This window comes from Callorhinus ursinus, unplaced genomic scaffold, assembly GCF_003265705.2.
Source record: "Callorhinus ursinus isolate GAN/ISIS: 27379988/994484 unplaced genomic scaffold, GSC_fseal_2.0 scaffold21, whole genome shotgun sequence".
NCBI lineage: Eukaryota > Metazoa > Chordata > Mammalia > Carnivora > Otariidae > Callorhinus > Callorhinus ursinus.
Genome location: NW_027397083.1, coordinates 22,029,722 through 22,050,108, shown reverse-complemented (window position 1 = coordinate 22,050,108; position 20,387 = coordinate 22,029,722). Strand labels below are relative to the sequence as shown.

Genomic DNA, 20,387 nt, shown 5'->3' with positions numbered 1-20,387 from the left:
TCCTACCTTCCAGTAAGTGGTCGCTTCTCTGTTCAGAGAGTTGTTGCTACTCTCCTCTTCGATCTCCTGTTGAGTTCGTAGGTGTTCAGAATGGTTTGATCCCTATTCAGCTGAATTCCTGAGACCAGACGAAATCCAGGTCTCCTACTCCTCCGCCATCTTGCTCTGCCTGATATGAGGAATTCTTAATCTCAGGAACAAACTGAGGGTTGCTGGAGTGGTGGGGGGTGGGAGGGATGGGGTGGCTGGGTGATAGACATTGGGGAGGGTATGTGCTATGGTGAGTGCTGTGAATTGTGCAATACTGTTGAATCACAGATCTGTACCTCTGAAACAAATAATGCAATATAGGTTAAAAAAAGAAGAAGAATTTGAAGATAGCAGGAGGGAAAGAATGAAGGGGGGGAAATCGGAGGGGGAGACGGACCGCGAGAGATGATGGACTCTGAAAAACAAACTGAGGGTTCTAGAGGGGAGGAGGGCGGGGGGATGGGTTAGCCTGGTGATGGGTATTAAAGAGGGCACGTTATGCATGGAGCACTGGGTGTTATGCACAAACAATGAATCACGGAACACTACATCACAAACTAATGATGTAATGTATGGTGATTAACATAACAATAAAAAACTTAAAGAAAAAAAAATTTAGTCCTAATCCTGATGGTGGCACTCATTAATCATGTGCTTTCTGGAAGCCATTTTTCCCTTCTGGGGAGATAAGCACTATGTAAAATAATAAAAATACATACCAACATATGTTTGTGTATTTTTGTGTGTGTGCATGTATATACACACACACACAGGCAATTTGGATTTGGTAGAAGTAGTTTTTCCTTAAGGTGGAACTCATTGATTTGCTTACATTTTCTATCTTGTCAAGAAAAATGCTTTCTTTTTATAATGTACCAAATAAATATATCTGTGACTAATGTTTCATATCTTACATGACTGATCACCTATTCTAACTTAGTTTGAACAATTCTATCATTTTGATAATAATAGATTACTCCAGTCCCACCATCTCACCCAGAACACCTCAAGGATGTTGAATCATTAAGTTAGGACATGACAGGGAGACCACTGGACACTCCGTATCTCATCTCTCATTTTCACAGCTCTATTTTCTTTGAAAATTGAGGGAGTTTGACAAAGCATTTCTATATCTCTTAGCCTCTGTCACTGAGCCCACTGAATTGGTAAGGAGTTTTCATTAAATTAATTTTCTATTGACCTGTAGCCTTTTCTATGGCCTTCCAAGAGTCTTGGACATACACATGCACTGATATGCATGCAAGTGCCATGCACGCGTGCACACACACACACACACACACACACCTAGCTATCCTGCAGTGCAGTCCCTATCTTGTTCTATCAGTGTAACTGTAGGACTCTTAGATCAACAATTGAGAATAGGATGCTCTAAAGATCCTCTATATACCTTACGTTTGTCAGGCACCACCAATGTGCCAGATAGTTAAGATGAACTACCAGGCACTCAAGATAAATGACTTCATTCAGCCTCACAATTACCCTGTTTAGTAGGTATCACTAACTGAATTTTATAGGTGAGAAAACTGCACTGACAGAAAACATATTAAAGGTATAATTCCATTTAGAAAATGGGAAAGGTAAGATTTAGGAGATGTAATCTAGGTTTGTTTGGCTGTAAAACCCACATTTTCTCTCCTAAAGGAAGTCTGCAGAAAAAAAAAAAAAAAGAAAAAAGTCAAGAACACAAACCCTCCTAATGGCCTCCTCCTATTGTTTAAGGGAAAAAAAGTTCTGAAAGATTCCATCACTAATAGTCAGGATATTTGGATTCTAACTTTGGCCCTGCCTGTCATTACTATGATTTGGTGAACCTTCTGTTATTAATGCAGATACATTCTATTTCAGAGAGTCTTCTTTATGAAAAATAGATAAGACCAAGAGGCCGTCAAGTGCCCTCCATCTGTAACGTAATTATTTTTCTCTAGAAGGATGAGCTGCAATGCATTGTTATGTTTCTTCTTCCAGGTTAACTCTTTTTGAAGTCAATGCCACAGATGGATCTTTGACAAGAAGGAGGCAGATAAGATTAAAGTCAATATTCTTCCTCAAAGTCAATAATTTAATATTTTTGACATTTCCTCTGTTGATTGATAGCATGAATTCATAGTTGTCGTGGTTGCTGAATTTGGAAGCTAATTTACTAGTTATTATATGGGAGAATCAATACGTTTAGGTAAGGCATCATGTCCCCCAGTGTAGGAAAAAACATTAACAATCTCTTATAAAGTCATCAGCCAATATGCTTCTGGAAAAAAAAATGGTCTTCACATAATAGAAAGAAAAAAAAATCCAACAGTTTCTGGCTTTTGAAAATATATATTTCTGTAATTTACACGACTAAACTAATTTTAATTTTTATCTTTCTTTTTGTTATTGTTCTTAAGCAGGTTCAGTTGGAGGAAGGCGGAAAGCTCATCCAACAGCTTTTTCCTCAGTGGGCAAATCTCACATAAGTCGCTCCTGTAAGCAGGGGGTGATGGCTAAGAACATATGTTTGGGGGGGTTGCCTTGCTGTGCCTTAGCTTTCTCATATATCAAGTAGGGATCACAATGCCCGCTTCCTGGGTTTTCTTGTGATTGTTCAATGTGGGATCTGAGAAAGGCCAGAATAGTGACTAAGCATTCAGGAGCACGTAATAAATATCCCCCAAATGTTATCTACTATTATCCTTTGTTTCTTTTTCTTAAGTTTTAATTTTCATTCCAGTTAGTTAGCCTACAGTGTTATACTAATAAATGTTTATTAGAAAAACTATGCCATGCCGAGATAATATAAAGGATGTTGAATACAAGTGGGATGGAGAGGGCCGAAGCAGAATGTGAAGATGGGCTTCTCTGCTGTTGTTTTGAGAGGTGGGCGATTTGCCGAGGGAAGAGAGGTGGCTCAGGAGACAAGGGACGTAAACTCAGCCATTGATCGGCTGTGAGAACCGGAGCAGGATATGTTCACTCTTTTCTATAATCATCTCCAAAATGAAGATGCTGAAACAGATTATCCTTGAGGCTCCTTCTAGCATCATCCTTTTCTGGAAATGGGAGTTGGACAGATGGGAGGCAGGTAGAGGTGGGCTCCCCCACTCCTTAACTCTGTGACTCTGGGACAATCCCCTCGCCTCTCTACTTCTTAGTTTCTTCATCTGTAAAGTTAGTCCATGAATCATAGTAACCTGGAAGAAGTGATTAAATGAAGTAATACATCTGGGATGGTACCTGGAACATAGTAAGTCTTCCATTAATAACAATTGTTCTAATTTTTTTTGCTCTTATAATAATCACTTCTACTGTTATTTCAGGATCATATATTCTCAGATCTGGATTTTAAAAGGGCTTCTAATTTAATTACAGTGTCCCATGTCACTGACTTCCATTACTGGTTTTTAATAGTTTCTCCTTCTGAAAGTAATTTCCGTTGAAACTTCACATGTATGTTTAACTCGGACCCGGTATCAGGGAGTCTCAGCATATGGTGCTTGGAGGAACAGGCAAAGCATTAGCAAAGAAAGTGGGTAAACAGCTGCTCTGAAATCAAAGGTGTCTTTTTTCTCTTTCATTACCTGCACGACGCCCCCCATGAGGGATGCAGCCACAGCCATGGAGGTACACAGCACGCCAAACAAGAGACCTGAAAGAAAGAAAGCTCATGACCATGGTCCAAGCTGGCTTTGAGGGATTTCTTGAGCTCCTGTCCAGGACAGTCTCTGAGGCAAGCCCTTTTGGAAGGATCTCAGTGAGAACTGTCCTGGCCATTCAGCCATTGCAAGCCCCGAGAGGGACATGTGGTAGGCTTCGTTCCAGGTCAGGCAAAAGGAGCTGGAAGCCAGCCTCTAGGGGTTTTCTCTCCAGGATTCAGGAAGAGAGCCATCATGTGGACACAGCATGAAAATGTGGAAACGGCACTGGTCTAGACTAATCCAGACTCCATCAGTGGGAAGTAATTCCAGTTTGACCACTCATCAAAAGTTAGCTGAAGAAGTTACTAACCTTTCTGGGATTCAAATAGTTCTTCATCTTTAAGATGGCTAACAAACTGAAGGATCTAGAGGGGAGGGGGTGTGGGAGGATGGGTTAGCCTGGTGATGGGTATTCAAGAGGGCACGTTCTGCACGGAGCACTGGGTGTTATACACAAACAATGAATCATGGATCCCCACATCAAAAACTAATGATGTAATGTATGGTGATTAACATAACATAATAAAAAAAAGAAAAGTATCTAACAAAAATGTGAGTCTTTCAGCTTTATGAAAAGCCAAAATTTATGATTTATGTAAATAAACATTGTATTATTTGATCCAAAAAAAAAAAAAAAAGGATGGCTAAGTATCTCTATATTTTACCTCATGCCATTTGCAATTCTGGAAAGTTTTTCTAATCTCTTCCTTTAGTGTTTTATTCATATCATCCTTCTGGCCCTGAGTATATTGCGAAATGATTTATTTGTTTACATATCTACGTGAGAGCACCTCAAGGGCCATGAGTATGGGCCCTGAAGCTTCTCACGCAGGTCCTCCAGGACCAAGGGAGCTTGCTGAGTGAAGAAGCAGATGCGTCTTGTCATCTTTCTAAGATGACGTTCTTTTAAACCACCTTTAAGAAAAGAATTGTTTTTATACATCTTTGTTTAAAAATCATTTTAAAATTGCATTAATTTCCCATTATAACCCCTAAACTAAATAAGAGAGGGAGAAAGAGATGAAGAGTTGGAAATATAGACAGAGACACAGGGACAGAAATGGAGAGAAAACAATTTTGTTTATTCTGTTTGAAATTATCTCTCAGCTAAATATCTAGCCCAGTTCCCAACACGACATGTCATAGCAGGGAGTGCTGACCATTTGTTAGGTACTTTACCGGTGCCGGAGCTATCAAGTCAGCACCTGATTCCTGTCCCAAAGATCTCACATGCTAGGAATAGATTACACATAAATAATGCATCCAGTTTGTCTGGTACATAGAAAGTACTGCGTGTTTGCTATTATTATTATTGTTGTTGTTATTATCATTATTATTATATTTCAAGTTTAGTACATGATATTCATGATATTTATTATCAGGAACTCACCCCTTTTTTTTTTAAAGATTTTATTTATTTATTTGACAGAGAGAGACGCAGCGAGAGAGGGAACCCAAGCAGGGGGAGTGAGAGAGGGAGAAGCAGGCTTCCCGCTGAGCAGGGAGTCCGATGCGGGGCTCGATCCCAGGACCCTGGGATCATGACCTGAGCCAAAGGCAGACGCTTAACGATTGAGCCACCCAGGCACCCCTCAGGAACTCACTCTTAAAATGAAATCATGCTAGCAACTTTCAATGCAATATTTTCCAACTTCTCAATAAGCCAGAAAAATAAGGAAGCTCACAACAACACTAAAAACCAAGTTTGATCAATCAAAACATTTTGGAATTCTAAAATTATTCTCATTATCTTTAAAGAGGATAGACTGGACTGCAAAAAACAATGTTTGCCCTGATTCTGAACTGCTTCATGAATAAGGAGAACTCTGTCTACCTGAAAAAAATAACAAGACATGTTTTCTGTCTACTACTGACTTCCCTTCTGCTGGGCCAACAGTTATATGTTAAATGAAACTCTTGGCAGTCGTCTCTCAATCCAGGGGTTTCTACTTTTCTGTGCTGACCAGAGAATTGATTCATTCCTCCTCTCCCCCAAACATTATACTTCCACCAGATCACAATCAATAGAAACCATCGAGGCAGGAAATTTAGGGGAAATTGGTGGCAGTTCCACAGAGACCTGGAGTGCATGGCACCTCACACAAAGCAGTAAATGTGGGAGGGAGAGAAAGTTCCATAGTTGCAGCAAATGCTGTGGATTTTCCAAGTGCTACATCAGCTCAGAGGATCAGACAATACACCATAGGCATAAAAGAAATCTCTACTGTCATCTAGCATATTTCTGAATATCTTTTAGAAATTGAGAATTGTACTGGAAGTAATGCCCATTCACCTGCTATTAGCTTTAATCCATTCTGCAAGATAGTGAGTAGAATCAAGGCAATTCACCTACCTAATTAACAAACATGTGATCAGCATTGATCTCTCCTTGTTCAAGTGTAAGTACAAAGAAAAAAGAAATGCAGGACCCATGCAGAATACCACCAAAGGAATGAATATATTAACCTAAAATCTGAAATACATAGTATACTTTCTAGAAATAATTTACCTTAGGAAGCAGAAAAAAAAGTATTTAGAAAGTGTTTGGCAATTTTAATATGTTGCAAAAACACATAGACTCAATGAAGCAAACAACTTCAGGTCAAGAGAAAGCAAGTGAGGTGAAAAATGGCAAGATAGGGTACAACACCAATAAATTTAGATGAAAATGGGTTCAAGGGAGCTAAGAAAGGACTATAAAGAAATTAAAAATGGTAACTGACCAAGCACTTCCACTCCTAAGTATTTCCCAAATCGAAATGAAAATATGTTCACAAAAAGACTTGTACAAGAGAATTCATAGCTCCTTTATTCATTATAAACTCAAATGAAACACCCCAGGTCCATCAACAGAATTAGAAGTTTAAAAAACCGTGGTATATCCATACACTGTCATACTACTCAGAAATAAAAAGGGATGAAGTACTGATATACAAAACAACATGGATAAATCTCATAAACAAAAACATGCCGAGTGAAAGGAGTCTTACAAAAAAACCAGCGTGTACTGTGTGATTCCATGTATATGACATTCTAGAAGAGGTACAACTAATCTATGGTGGAAAATATCAGAATAGTACTTGTCCCAGTAGGGAGGGCGGTGGTGGTGGCGGAAGGGATTGACTGTCAGAAGCAAGAGAGAACTCTGCAAGGTAATGATGATTTTTATCTTTAGTGGTTGAGTTACACAGGTATATGCATTTGTCAAAACTCAGCAAATGTATACTTAGCATTTGTCTATTTTATTGTAGGTAGATTTTACATAAAAATTTTTAAACAAGTATTCAATTGTAGTTAATAATGTGTATGCTAAAATAATTTGGGGGAAGTGTACTAATGTCTGCAATTTACTTTTAAGTGTATCAAATATATGATATATTAATGGATGGATAGGGAGCAGGACGGATATATGAAAAAGCAAGATTAAGACAATATTAATGGAGACTCTAAGGGGTACATACATATATACATATATGAGAATTTATGGCAAACATCTTTAAATTTTGCTGTAAGATTGAATTTATATAATAAAATGTAAGGAACAAAATGCAATAGCAGAATTAAAATCATTATTGTTAAGAAATTTACTTTGTGGAGAACTCAAAGTAACATCAAGAGAAAATCTGAGTTCTTCAAGTGTGCAGAGAAAAAGAAAAAAGTTACGAAAAGAAGAGAAAAAGTAAAGCACATGGAGAACTATCAACCCAAATTAGAAGAATATTTAAGAATAAGTGGGTGATAAAACTCAGTATTTTCAACCACTTCCTAGAAAACCAATTAGAATTTTGAGAACCAACAAGGGTTGGGTAAATGGCCAGATATGTGCTCTCTACAAAACAAAACAAAGCAGGAACTATAGGTTTTCCACTTTGATAATAAATGGTTTAGAAGATACTATGGGGAAAGCATCCCATTCATAATACCATTAGAAAGAAGAAGAAAGAAAAAGGAAAAGTAGAAGAAGGGAGAGGAGGAAACGCTGAAGGAGGAAGGTGTGAGTGTAATTAACGTCTAGGATAGAAAACATGCTACTACTAAATAGAAAAATGCTATTGCTAGATAGAAAGCTTACAAAGATGTCAATTCTTCCCCAAAACATTTTTAGATTTAATGCAATCCCATTGGGATGGAGGTGCAGCTAGATGACATACAATAAAGTATTTTAAAGTCAATGCAAAGCATAAATAAACATGTATAGCCCAAAATTTGTTTTTGCAGGAAAAAAAGGAAAGAAGAGCAACAATAGAAAAAAAATTTAATTTTAAACTAAAAGAAAAGTGACAAGATTTGTTCTAGCAGATATTTTTAAATAAAACACTATAAAGCTATAATATACAAGATGGTATTCGTCCTGCAACTGGTAATTTAATTTAATGAAAATAATATATAAGATCCTTAAACAAATCCTTACAGATAAAAGAATCTTATATTGTATATTATCATCACTGAAATATTAAGAACCAGTGAAGATTATTGGATTAATGATGCTTAGAAAATTGGCTACAGGGCGCCTGGGTGGCTCAGTTGGTTAAGCGACTGCCTTCGGCTCAGGTCATGATCCTGGAGTCCCGGGATTGAGTCCCACATCGGGCTCCCTGCTCAGCGGGGAGTCTGCTTCTCCCTCTGATCCTCCCCCCTCTCATGTGCTCTCTCTCTCTCTCTCTCTCTCATTCTCTCTCTTTCAAATAAATAAATAAATAAATCTTAAAAAAAAGAAAATTGGCTACATAGGTAAAAAAAAAACAATTTAGATCCTCATCATAAATCATAAATCAAATAATTTGAATACATTTAATATTAAATGTGAAATATAAAATCATTTGCAATGTAGGAAAAATAAGGAAATCTATAAATGGGTTTTGAATGGGAAGAAATTTGTAAGCATAAAGAAATGGATAAAATAGTAAAAGAAATGATACACATTTGATCAAATATGTAATTAGAACTTCTGTACATCAAAAATGTATTTTAAAAAATCTGGGGGACATTCTGCAATATACAAAGGTTACGTTTCCTTTATACACGAAGAGATTTTACAGACAAAATTTCTAGTATCTCATCAACAAACAGAAAGCATAGATTTTCACAAAAAATACAAATGGTTATTCGTCATCTGAAAAGTGTTCAAAATTCACTATAAATCAAAAAATGTAAATTAAAGCAAAAATTTGATGTTATTTTGCCCATGAATTTGGCCAATTTTTAAAAATACTAATGTCAAGTGCACAGAGAAATATGTCACTACTCACTGCTGTCACACATAAATATTATTAATTGGACCACGCTGGAAATATTTTTCATAATATATATCCAGAACTGTCAGTGAATTTGTATTATTTGATCTGGTAATTTTCTGTTGGGGCTTTTTATTAAGGAAAAAAATTATGGATGCCATCAAAGATTAATGTATATGGGTATCATCACAATGTTACAAAAAATGAAAAAGGATTCTAAAAAGCAACAATATAAAACTAAAAAAGTAAGCCATTTTGTAGACTATCGAGCAAACATTCAAAAACCATGTTTTCAAATAATGCATAAATGACACAGGAAAATGCTTGCCACACTATCCTAGGAAAAAGAACCAACCAGAACAAAATTAAGCATAATTTTGTTTAAAAAGTACATATATTTTCTCCAATTACCTACATTTTTTGTAATAAGTGAATAAACGTATAATTTGTTTATACTGAAAAAGAAGTAAACTCTGTAAAACTGTAATTCAATATGATAAGTGCTACCGTGAGCATAAACATAATATGCAACTGGGTGATTAAGCAAGGAGCAATTATTCCTTGAAGTGAGGTTACCAGGAGTTTGGTAATAAAAAATTCTTTAGAAAAGAATTTGGCACAATGTATAAACTTGTCAAACCCCCATGTTGTACACCTGAAGCTAATGTAACACCATGTGTCAACTATACTAAAAATAAATACATAAATAAGTAAATAAATAAATAAAAATTATAAAAAAGAAAAAGAAATAATTTGACTTTATTAGACAAAGTGACCGGCCATAGTGAGCAGAACATCTTCCCATGTAGAGGGATGAATATGGTCAGAGCAAGGCACAGGCAAGAGATGTTGAAATGATGAATCTAGAGTGTGGGGTGAGTACAGAAGAGTGTCAAATAGAAGGTTGGTGAAAGGTAAGCTAGCTGGTAATTCTTCCCTGTTACCCTCCTGATATCTTTGGAAGTGTGAATCCTTATGTGAAATTCCTCATATGCTCAGTGTGCATTTGTGCCTGTGAGTCCTGAGTAGCAAGTACCATATGCACATTTCATGACACGGAGTAGAAGATGAAGCGGCTGTACCTACATAAGCCTTTACTGATCCAGGTGCTCAGCTTGTCGGAGAGATGAGGAAAACAGCTCTTGACAAAATCCTCAAAGGTCACCGTTGCTAAGGCATTGATGCTGGCAGCCACAGTGCTACAGGGAGAGAGAAGCAAGAACATAGTCCAACCTAAATAAAGCTGACCAGCCTGCCCCATCAGTCAGGGCAAACAGACAAGGCAGGGCTCTAGAAACAAAAAACAGATGCAGACATATGTCCTTCTTCTGGGACTTCAGGTGAGCTACAGGGACTGCCTACTCACTCTTCAAAGCTGCCTCTGTGCTTTGTGCTCTTTGATTTCTTCAAACTCTAGTGAAGAAGCTTGATGTTCATGCTCTAATACCTACTAATGCCCCTGAACAAGACATTAAATGAATTAGGCAATACAAAGTTGTGTGTGTATGTGTGTGTGTATTTAGGTTGGACTTGAAGCAGTGACTATCCTCATCCAGGAATCAGAATCAGTACAGTTTGCCACTCATTAATCATTCATTCATTCATTCATTCATTCATTCATTTCTCCATTCATACCATTTATGCATCTCTTCATTCTAGGTACTAGGCATACAGTGATGAACCGGAAAAACATAGACCTTACACTCTGCAACACAGACATTCAACAACCAACTACACAATTGATCACAGTTGTTAGGAAGGAAAATAAGGTGCTACGAAAGTATGTCTTGCAGGATCCTAAGCTGATATGAAGTTAGGGGATTCTTCCCTTAGGAAATGATGATTAAGATAGGCGCTGAAAGGACCCATGCAAATCGGAGAAAAAAGATATTCTAGAGCAAAGGGAAAATTACATTTAAATGCCTCTAGCTGGAAAGCTTATTGCGTTCAACAACCTGAAGCCCCCAGGGTGGTTAGAATGCAATCAGTAAGGGAGAACGGAGCAAAAGATAGGATGGAAAATGGGCAAAGACTAAAACTACATAAAGATTTGATATTCTCTCTGACTTTTCAACCAGAGTCCAGTCTTATGGCCCCAAAACTCACTTTGATGACAGAGAACCTGGACGTTGGGGTTTTATTTTCAGAATAGCATGAAAGCTTATTTAATTCCTCATACAGACCAGGAATATTTTAGCTAGTAGAATAGATAACAGTATTAAATTCATGTGATGCAAAATCACAACCACACACAAAAGTTCTGGAAAAGAAACCAGCTGATGAACAAAGTCTGGCCATCTGTTTGTAAATTTTCCACTGATATTCAGTAGCTATTTGTTTTATTATCCTCCAGTGTTCATCTGAAGACAAGCTAGAGCTGTGCCAACAACATGGGAGAAATGTCAAACTTTTTCTTTTTTCTGTAATGCAGGATAATGGTATCATTAATTTTAACTGTAGCTTACTTTAGTTGGAATAGTTCCAGGTCCATCGTATGCAAAATTAAAAGTTCCTTTCCTAAGAGGCAGATACAGCAAGTAGAAAAATTTCCTAAGACCCATTTCTAGAGAATTGAAACTGTAAGTACTTTGAGATACCATTCCTTTTTCCTGAGAATCAATGCATGGTACGTGTTTCTTGCCATACTCCCCTTCTAGCCACCACAGCTCCATGAAAGTCAAATAAGGAAAGTAGGTGTCCAAATAAAAAGAGTCCACATTCCCAACAGTTTTGTCTCAAAATACATCATCTGAAAGTCTCGAACATTAGGGTGACCCTCAAATCCTTTGAGAGAGAGGAAGCAAAACCCTGAATTTGGCCCATATAGAACCTCTGCTGGATTGCCTTTTTAGTCAGGTATATTATCCAAATGCCAATTTCTCAGATTCTAAAGCTTCTTTAAGATGGTAGAAATCTTTCTTTTTAATTTTTCCTAACCCTCAACCACTATCTATTTATTGTATCCCTATTCCCGTCTTTTCCTTTCTCAACGCAACATCCGACTTAAGGTTGTAGCAGAAGGAATCTCTCTATAGCATATACTGTCCACTGTGTCCCTCTCTTAGAAGTTTTGGACTTGAGACCAAAAGAGCCATCCCTTCTCTTACGGGGGAATTATCTGTTGACAACTACATGTTCTCTAATCTGGAGAGACTCAGCCTTAGAGTAAGAGAAAAAGATAAATAAGTAAAGCTCTATAGAGAGGGACAAAATAAAAGCTAGAGTGCCACCCTTCTTTGTGATTGATCCTCTGGTGTTCATTTTTTCTGTCCCGACTTTCCCTGAGATCTTAATCTCAACACCATGGAATAATACCACTTTGTGTTACTGAAGTAAAATCCTAAAAAGAATATTAGCAAAAATAATTCAGTAGTAAACTAAATCAGAATTACACCAGAAGCAAGTTCAAGTCATTATATGAATTCAAGGATATTGCTAATTTGGATATATATCAACATATTAATATGCCAAAAATTAAAGAAACACTTTAAAAATGCCAAAATTTTAATAAAATTCAATATCTCCAATAAAATCTTTCCTAAAAGTAGAATAAGTATATGCATTTTGTTCTTTTTTACGATTTATTAACTTAAATGAATATTCTTTTATTTAAGCTTTATTTATTTATTTAGAGAGAGAGAGTGGGAGCACAAGCAGGAGGGGCAGGAGAGAGAGAGAGAGAGAATCTCAAGCAGACTCTCTGTACTCAGTGCACAGCCCAACACAGGGCTCCATCTCAGGACCCTTAGATCACGACCTGAGCTGAAACCAAGAGTGGGACACCTAACTGACTGAGCCACCCTGGCGCCCCTTAAATAAGTATTCTTAAATGTAAATAATATCTTTCAAATTGAAACTTGATATCACATTTAATGTTAAAATCTAAGAGCCATTTACTCCTTTTCTCCTCACAAAATCATGCCCTACCACTTATATTCTACTGCAGACCCATCAGAAAGAGAGGGACTTGACCTTACACAGGCTTGACCTTGTACTTGGATACTACTCTATCCCAGCCAGAGGGAAAGCATCCCTTTCCCCCAGCAACCACTCAGCCAATGAAAAGCCACCATGCTTTGAACTCCCGGTTTACTCCAATTGGTCTTTTAGTTCATAACAGCCTTCCCAGCTTACTCCTTTTCTCCTCAAAAAGACAGACATCTCCTTTATTCCTCACACTCACCTATGGTTTTGCCTCAACTTACTTGTCCCATATTGCAATTCTCTTCTATTCCCCAATAAACCCATTTTTTGCTGGTAAGATCATTGGTGGTTTTATTTTTAAGGTTAACACTTCTAATGCCTTCCCATTGATCTTCAAATCCAAATTACTTCATAAAGCTTCACAAGTTTCCATCTCATACAACAAAGGAGCACATACAAATGAAGCATTCAGCAGGGCAGCCGACACACAGTAAGTATGCAGTAAGTAGTGGTGATTACCACCGCCGTCACCCTTGTCACCTCACTGGCCTTGCCATCACCACTGCCATCATCCTCCACGTCGTCAGAGTGGAGAGTTGTCGATATACTAACCTCAGAGTTCCGCTGAAGGCACAAGCTACAAAGAGTCCGGGCAGTCCTGGCATCGTGGAAAATATCTCCATGACAAAGTATGGCATCAGCTGAAAGAGGTAAAACAAGGTAGGATTAGTGGCCTTAGCAGCAGAGTCTGAAATGTGAAAACATCACTTTTTAGCAAAAGGAGGTGGGAAAAAAAGACAAGAAAATAAAACAGAGGAGTTTGCAAGGACTCAGGTTGTTACATGCTGGCAGTTGAGGTTATGATTAATCAGACTTCATGGACCTGAGGTCCAGCTCCAGCTGGAGGGGAGATGGAGGGGTGGGCAGGGGCAGCTGATATTAGGGAAAAGGGTTGAATGGACTTTAGAAGGTTCAGGAACTTGTTTTATTTCTCCTATGTTTGCAATATATGCCATTTTCTTGCCTGTCTACCCTTAATGTTAACAGTTAAATCCTAACAACAAATGCTTAAAACTCATCTTCAGGGAATCTAGGAATTATGGTTCTACCTTGTAGTCAGATTTGTGAGAGAGGAGCCCCCCTGGGACAGAGGGGACAGTGAAATATAGAGAGGGGAGAGAAGTGATGGTTCCTCTTGAACACATCCTCCATAAATGGAGTTTTTGAAAGCACTTTTTTAATTTAATTTTATTTTATTATGTTATGTTAATCACCATACATCACATCATTAGTTTTTGATGTAGTGTTCCATGATTCATTGTTTGTGCATAACACCCAGTGCTCCATGCAGTACGTGCCCTCTTTAATACCCATCGCCAGGCTAACCCATCCCCCCACCGCCCTCCCCTCTAGAACCCTCAGTTTGTTTCTCAGAGTCCATAGTCTCTCATGGTTCGTCTCCCCCTCCGATTTCCCCCCTTCATTTTTTAATGTAGTATATTGGGGTGATGGCGTTTAAGCTATGATGAGAAGACATGAGCAGAAGCTTTATAGAATTAAAGGTCATTTTCTTCAATTTGGGAATAAAACATCTTTAATCAACCTTGAGACACATAGAAAAAAAGAATTGAAAAGCCGCATCAACAACCAAACCCATGGGTTCAAGCCCAACTTCCACTCTCCCCAGCCTTGCCCTGGCCCCTGGCCCCTGGCCTTATCTTCATGGACAAGGTGAGATACCTTTTTACGTGTCACGCCACCATTTTAGAACCTGGTGTGTGGTGATATCACCCAAGAGGAGAGGAAAGAAATCAACTCTCTTGGGCTTAGGAAGTGGCTTGAGATCCAGGTGGAAAAAAAGGAAGAACCCATATTACTCATTCATGGCCAGAAACCATAACACTCATTATGAACTCACTCATCTCAGCTGTTTCCCCACTGGTCCCAAGGGAACACATACCTGGTCTGGTGCTGAGATAATCCCAGAAGTCCAAGGGTCACAATCTTTGAAGTGGGAGTACATGATTAAGCCAGAGAAGACAGCACACACCAGAATGATCCAGAGACCCAACAAGTTAAAATACAAGGCTCTAGAAAAAAACACAAAGATCTATTGGTAACCTCTACACCATATTATAGTATGATAAAGACATCACTCCATGGTAAAAATTTTGGGGGATTTTTGCTATAAAATAAAATTCCACAGCCTTCAAGAATCATTACACTTTATACATTTGCAATTTTTTTTTGTTTGGGAATGTTACACTTTTAGACTGATGACAAAATTTGAATGAGGTAGATTTTTGATGGCTTTTCTTTTGAAATCAGGAGTTTTTCTGCAAAATCTCAGTGTGTGGTGGATGAAATTTCACATACCGATCACTCATATTATATAACATACAGTGATTTTCCCCCCACTCAATTCATAAAACTGTCAAAAAGTGAACTTACATTTTAACACCTTTTCTTCCAGAGGGATAATGAGATAAATGTAGAAGTAGACACATTTTGGAAATAATCACTTTGGAGACTGATTTAGATGAAATTTAAAGTTGAGGGTTTTTTTTTTTTAAGATAATAGAAAGTACGCAAAACCTAAGGTCATTTTACCCATATTCTGGGGAGCAATTCGTTTTATTTGTACAACACAGAGATACACTTAATTCCAGTTTGAGTGCTTTGGCAGTCTCCTATGGTTATTTTGTATTCATTGTTGGTTTTTGAAAGTCAAAATATTACTAGTTTTCAGGGGTTTTTTTTTAAAGATTTTATTTATTTCCTTAGAGAGAGTGTGGGCGGGAGGCAGAGGAAAAGGAAGGGAGAGAATCCCAGGCAGTCTCCACGCCCAGCACAGAGCTCAACACAGGGCTCATCTCAACAACCTTGACATCATGACCTGAGCAGAAATCAAGAGCCAGACGCTTAACCGACTGCACCACCCAGGCGCCCCACTAGTTTTCTTAATCTCAAGGAAGACTTGAAAGTGGGCTGGATTTATATAAACAACCTCATTCTGGGGAGTTTCAAAGGGTCAGGGGAGCAACGGTGGGAATTTTCTTGGATCAAGTCATTGTTCGAAGGGAATCAGATACATCCACATTTAAATGCAAGGACACACATTAATTTCAAAGCCTCCGAAAACCCATACTGTACAGGTGTACCTAGTTTTCAGAAAACCCTTGAGCCAAACTACTCATTTATGAAGCCAATCTGGTTAAATGATTCTCTCATTTGGAAGTTTCTATTTCATACTATTTACATTAGAAAAGGGACTTATCCTAGAAGTTACTTCCTTTAGAGTTTTCTAACAATGTTTCTTGTGGGGTTGTATTGGTCTGTTTTTGTTTAGAGGGGTTGATTTAAAGATAGCCTTTTGGGAATACAGTTAATACATGAGGTGGTCAATACCTGTTAACTGCACTGATTGTACTCTTGCTATCCTCCCTTCTGGGCCACTTGATTCAAACCTTTACTTAGGCCACCTCCTAGAGAGCCCTCTCCGACCATCTTCATCTGAAATAGTGCGTTTCTGCTCTCTTACCTGTCTCTACTTCTTATACTGTTTTACATCTTTACAGCACTTATCATTATCTAAAACTGTATAATATATTCATTTGCTTATTATTCGTTTCCCCCACTCAAACAAACACAGTGCTATAGAATTGTGCTGGCACATAGCAGACATGAAGTTATTTTTGGTAATAAATAATTTTTTTAAAGATTTTATTTATTTATTTGACAGAGAGAGACAGTGAGAGCAGGAACACAAGCAGGGGGAGTGGGAGAGGGAGGAGAAGGCTTCCCGCTGAGCAGGGAGCCCGATGTGGGACTTGATCCCAGGACCCTGGGATCAGGACCTCAGCCGAAGGCAGACGCTTAATGACTGAGCCACCCAGGCGCCCTTGGTAATAAATAATTGAATGAATGAATGAATGGTAGAAATTCAGTACAATATGATTATATTCCTCATATCATTTATTTTTTTAAAAGAACTTTGGGCCGTGAATCAGAAGACTTTATCCTCAACAACCATCTGATGTTAGTTAGACAAGTCGTGTGACACTCTGAGGCAGTTATATCATCTGTAAAAAGAGTGTTAGCACACCTGCTCTACTTCTATTATGGGACTAGTATGAGGAATGAGTGAGTTACATTCTGTAAAAAGAGATGTAGGTTATATAGCCATACATTCATACATTATCCAAAACAATTTTAAGCTTCACCAGTCAACTATGGGAAATGAGAAACCAATGGCAAAATTGTATTGAGTGTTAAAGTCCTTGTGTTGTGAATTTGTTTTTCATTAGAAATGGACTTTGATTCTTTATGGAATCTTGTAACTTTAGCCACTTCATTGATTCATTCAAAAAATATTTATCAGGCATCTCTCTATACCAGGGTCTTCTAGGTCCCGGGGTAAAGCAACGAGCAAACACAGAACCCACCCTCATGGAGGTTAAATTCTGGGATTGGAAGCAAATCATCACTGAAATGAAATAAATGAATACAATGATTTTAGATGTAAATGAGGAAAATAAACTAAGGCAGTAGGAATAGAACAAAAGTGACTTGTGTGGGTGTGCTCGTCTTAGCCAGGAGATGGGATGGAGATGGGAAGGGACCAGAGAACATGCATCAGCCCCTATTACCCTCATGGCACCTTTTATGATCAGCAATCTTTAAAGATAAACTGGGGTCCAGAAACAAAAGGAGGTGAAGTCAGCTTTCAGGGAGCACATCTAAAATCACATGGTGGGTGATATTATTTCCAGGTGTGAGGAAGGTCAATAAAGCTTAACATCAATCAGTGATGTGAGTAATTCGTGAGTAAGTAATCCGCATTCCTGGCCATGAAATTATATGCATATATAATGAGTCGCTCCTGGTTTTAACCCATGGACAAGTTCAGTATGAACGTTATGGATCTATTCTCACCTACGTATGTTTCAGGATGTATTTTCCCCAAGTAGCAGAGCTTTCCTTGAACTCTGATGGAATGTTTTAATGACACCAAGCTCTCAGATAATTGAACAGAAGTAGAGCATTTAATCAACATCCTGCACAGCCTCCTAGGTGAGAGCAAACTGGCAGCTGGCTCCGAGTGGCCTCCTGTTGCCCCCATAGTGACCTTGAGGCTTCAGCTGTGTGACAAACGACACATCCCCACTGCGGGCTTCCTTCCACCTGCATGCACTTCAACTGGACTGGCCATTTTGACTGATTTCTCTTTTCTGAACTGTAGTAACTAAATCAATTTGGATTCTCTCAGGGAAGTCTTTTCTAAAGAGAATTTTTATTTTTCCATCTTTCCTTATTCTCACAAAATTCCTGTCATAGCTTTGGTCCTTCCATAGAAGTGGGGATGGGTGGAAGCAGGAGTTGCAATCCTAAATGCTTAGGAAAGTGTGTACATTTTTTCTCCATGAATACCTCTCCTTTTCTGACAGTTTTCATACTCATGCAATAAATTCCAAACCCCAAGCAACTATTATGAATGTAATTGTATCAACTTTTGTTTGATTTAAACTAACTCGCTAAATGAGTCTTAAAGATGCACAAACATGAGCACACACTCGGGAGTACACACTATTATTGTTGTGATGGGGGAAATTAGATATGTTCACAAGAAAAAATAATATAACACAAATACATAAGATTAAAAACAATCTAGATGTAGCAGAGAATTATTGTTTATTTCACCAAAAGATCCTTTTAGAGATACAGTCAACTCTATTTTAAGGCAGAATTTTAAATGAATTTTAATTTTATCTATTTATTTTTGTGAAGTAGGCTCTACACCCAATGTGAAACTTGAACTTACAACCCCAAGATCAAGAGTTACATGTTCTACCAACTGAGCCAGCCAAGTACCCCTAAATGAACTTTAATTTTAAAGGAATTGTGAGATCAAAGTCACACTTGATCTTAAATACATTTCCAGTAATTCAGCTATTTGATAAAGTGATGATCTTGTATGGAGGGTTTGTTAACATTTATTGTAACAGGATATGAATATGTTATCAGCAAATTAATGGAATACTAGATATGCGTTCAATTCTTCCTTCTGCGAGTGTATGAAATATATAAGAAATATAGTCTCTTTTGGAATTCAAGTTACAAAACAGTGAACCATGTCCCAGCAATGTTATCTTCTATTCAGCCTATGCATTGAAATTTTTTAAAAATCCGTTGGGGAAATATTCACAGTGGCCATTTCTCACTCAAAGAAAAGTTAAGGACATCCGACAAATCTGGGGATGCTGGAAATTTGGACAGAACAATGAGGATAAAATGTCCATTTTAGATGCATGTCTAGTTTATTTCTGCCAGGTCTGCAGAATAATACAGAACTTCCTTCAATCCCCATTCTAGAGCACGGGATGCCTTGCAGGGCTTGGAAGAGGCTTCCTAAGCTGTGCCCCTGCTGGGGTCTGTCAGGGCGAGTGCGCCTGGCAAGACTGGTGACTGCCGGCTCGGCGGGAGCTGGGTTGGCAAAAGCCCCATTGTGACTTACCTCATTACCTTGGCTTTCCTTCTTTTAAACCTCTCCTTGGAAAATTTAAAGATATATCCATCAAAAGAAAAATAGAAGCTGAATTGATTGAGACCACAGGCTGAATCAAGTTAGTCATAAGGGCTATCTCATCATAGAAACTCTGAGGAGGCAAAACATGCTTTTTACCTCTGCATTGCCACCCAGGGCACCTAATTTCGCCTAGTAAGTTCTCAGTAAGTGCAGGCAGCAAATGGTGTAGAGAAGAGCAAAGGCAGAGAGACGGAAGTTCAAACCCACTTCCTTGCTGAGATGGGAGTAGTAATGCCTGCCTCAAAAAATTGCTTAGAGGATTAAATAAAATTTTCCATTTCTCTCTGACACACACACACACACACACGGAAGCATATAATAAGTACCCAATAAAGGCTAAGAAAACTGAAATGTTTATTTATAACTTACAGTTTTGCATGTTTTTCTGTTTTGCAAGAGATGCATCGCTGTATGGTGGACTGATTAACTCCATAGATCCCGAGCCACGTAAAAGTTCCTCCCACTGAGATTGTCCAAAAAGTGTGGCGCCTGAGAGGATCTACATCAAAGCTATGAGGCAGAGAGAATTGAGTGAACAAAGATGTTCCTTTGATCCCCAAATATTATTTTAGTTATCGAGGGTATACTGCTAAATCTTTATAGAACACGAAAAACTAGTATTGGACGTACTCAAATATATTTAGTCGAGATCCATTTGTTGATTGCTCCATGACATTGTATAATCCACCAGCATGAGCTGATCCTTGAATGAGAACTGTTAAAAATCCCACAATCATGACAATCATCTGAAATGTATCTGTCCACACCACTGCTTTTAATCCTCCCTGAAATGGAGAGAATAGATGTGAGTTCTCGGAAAGGAAGGCTGCAAGTCTTCCAATTCTTTACAACCTCTCTGCTGATGCAATCTTTTTTCCTTCCTTCCTTCCTTCCTTCCTTCCTTCCTTCCTTCCTTCCTTC

General features: G+C 38.2%; 1 protein-coding gene across 1 annotated transcript in view; it reads right to left on the bottom strand.

Annotated features, from left to right (window-relative positions):
* Positions 1–20,387, bottom strand: part of SLC5A12 (solute carrier family 5 member 12) — a 56,187-nt gene that overhangs the window by 19,913 nt on the left and 15,887 nt on the right. Inside the window, exons 5-10 of the mRNA XM_025879268.2 lie at positions 20,097–20,251; positions 19,836–19,976; positions 14,841–14,970; positions 13,493–13,581; positions 10,043–10,155; positions 3,606–3,673 (exon numbers count right to left, since the gene is read on the bottom strand). Coding sequence (XP_025735053.2) covers positions 3,606–3,673; positions 10,043–10,155; positions 13,493–13,581; positions 14,841–14,970; positions 19,836–19,976; positions 20,097–20,251 — 696 coding nt within the window. The remainder of the gene's footprint in view (positions 1–3,605; positions 3,674–10,042; positions 10,156–13,492; positions 13,582–14,840; positions 14,971–19,835; positions 19,977–20,096; positions 20,252–20,387) is intronic.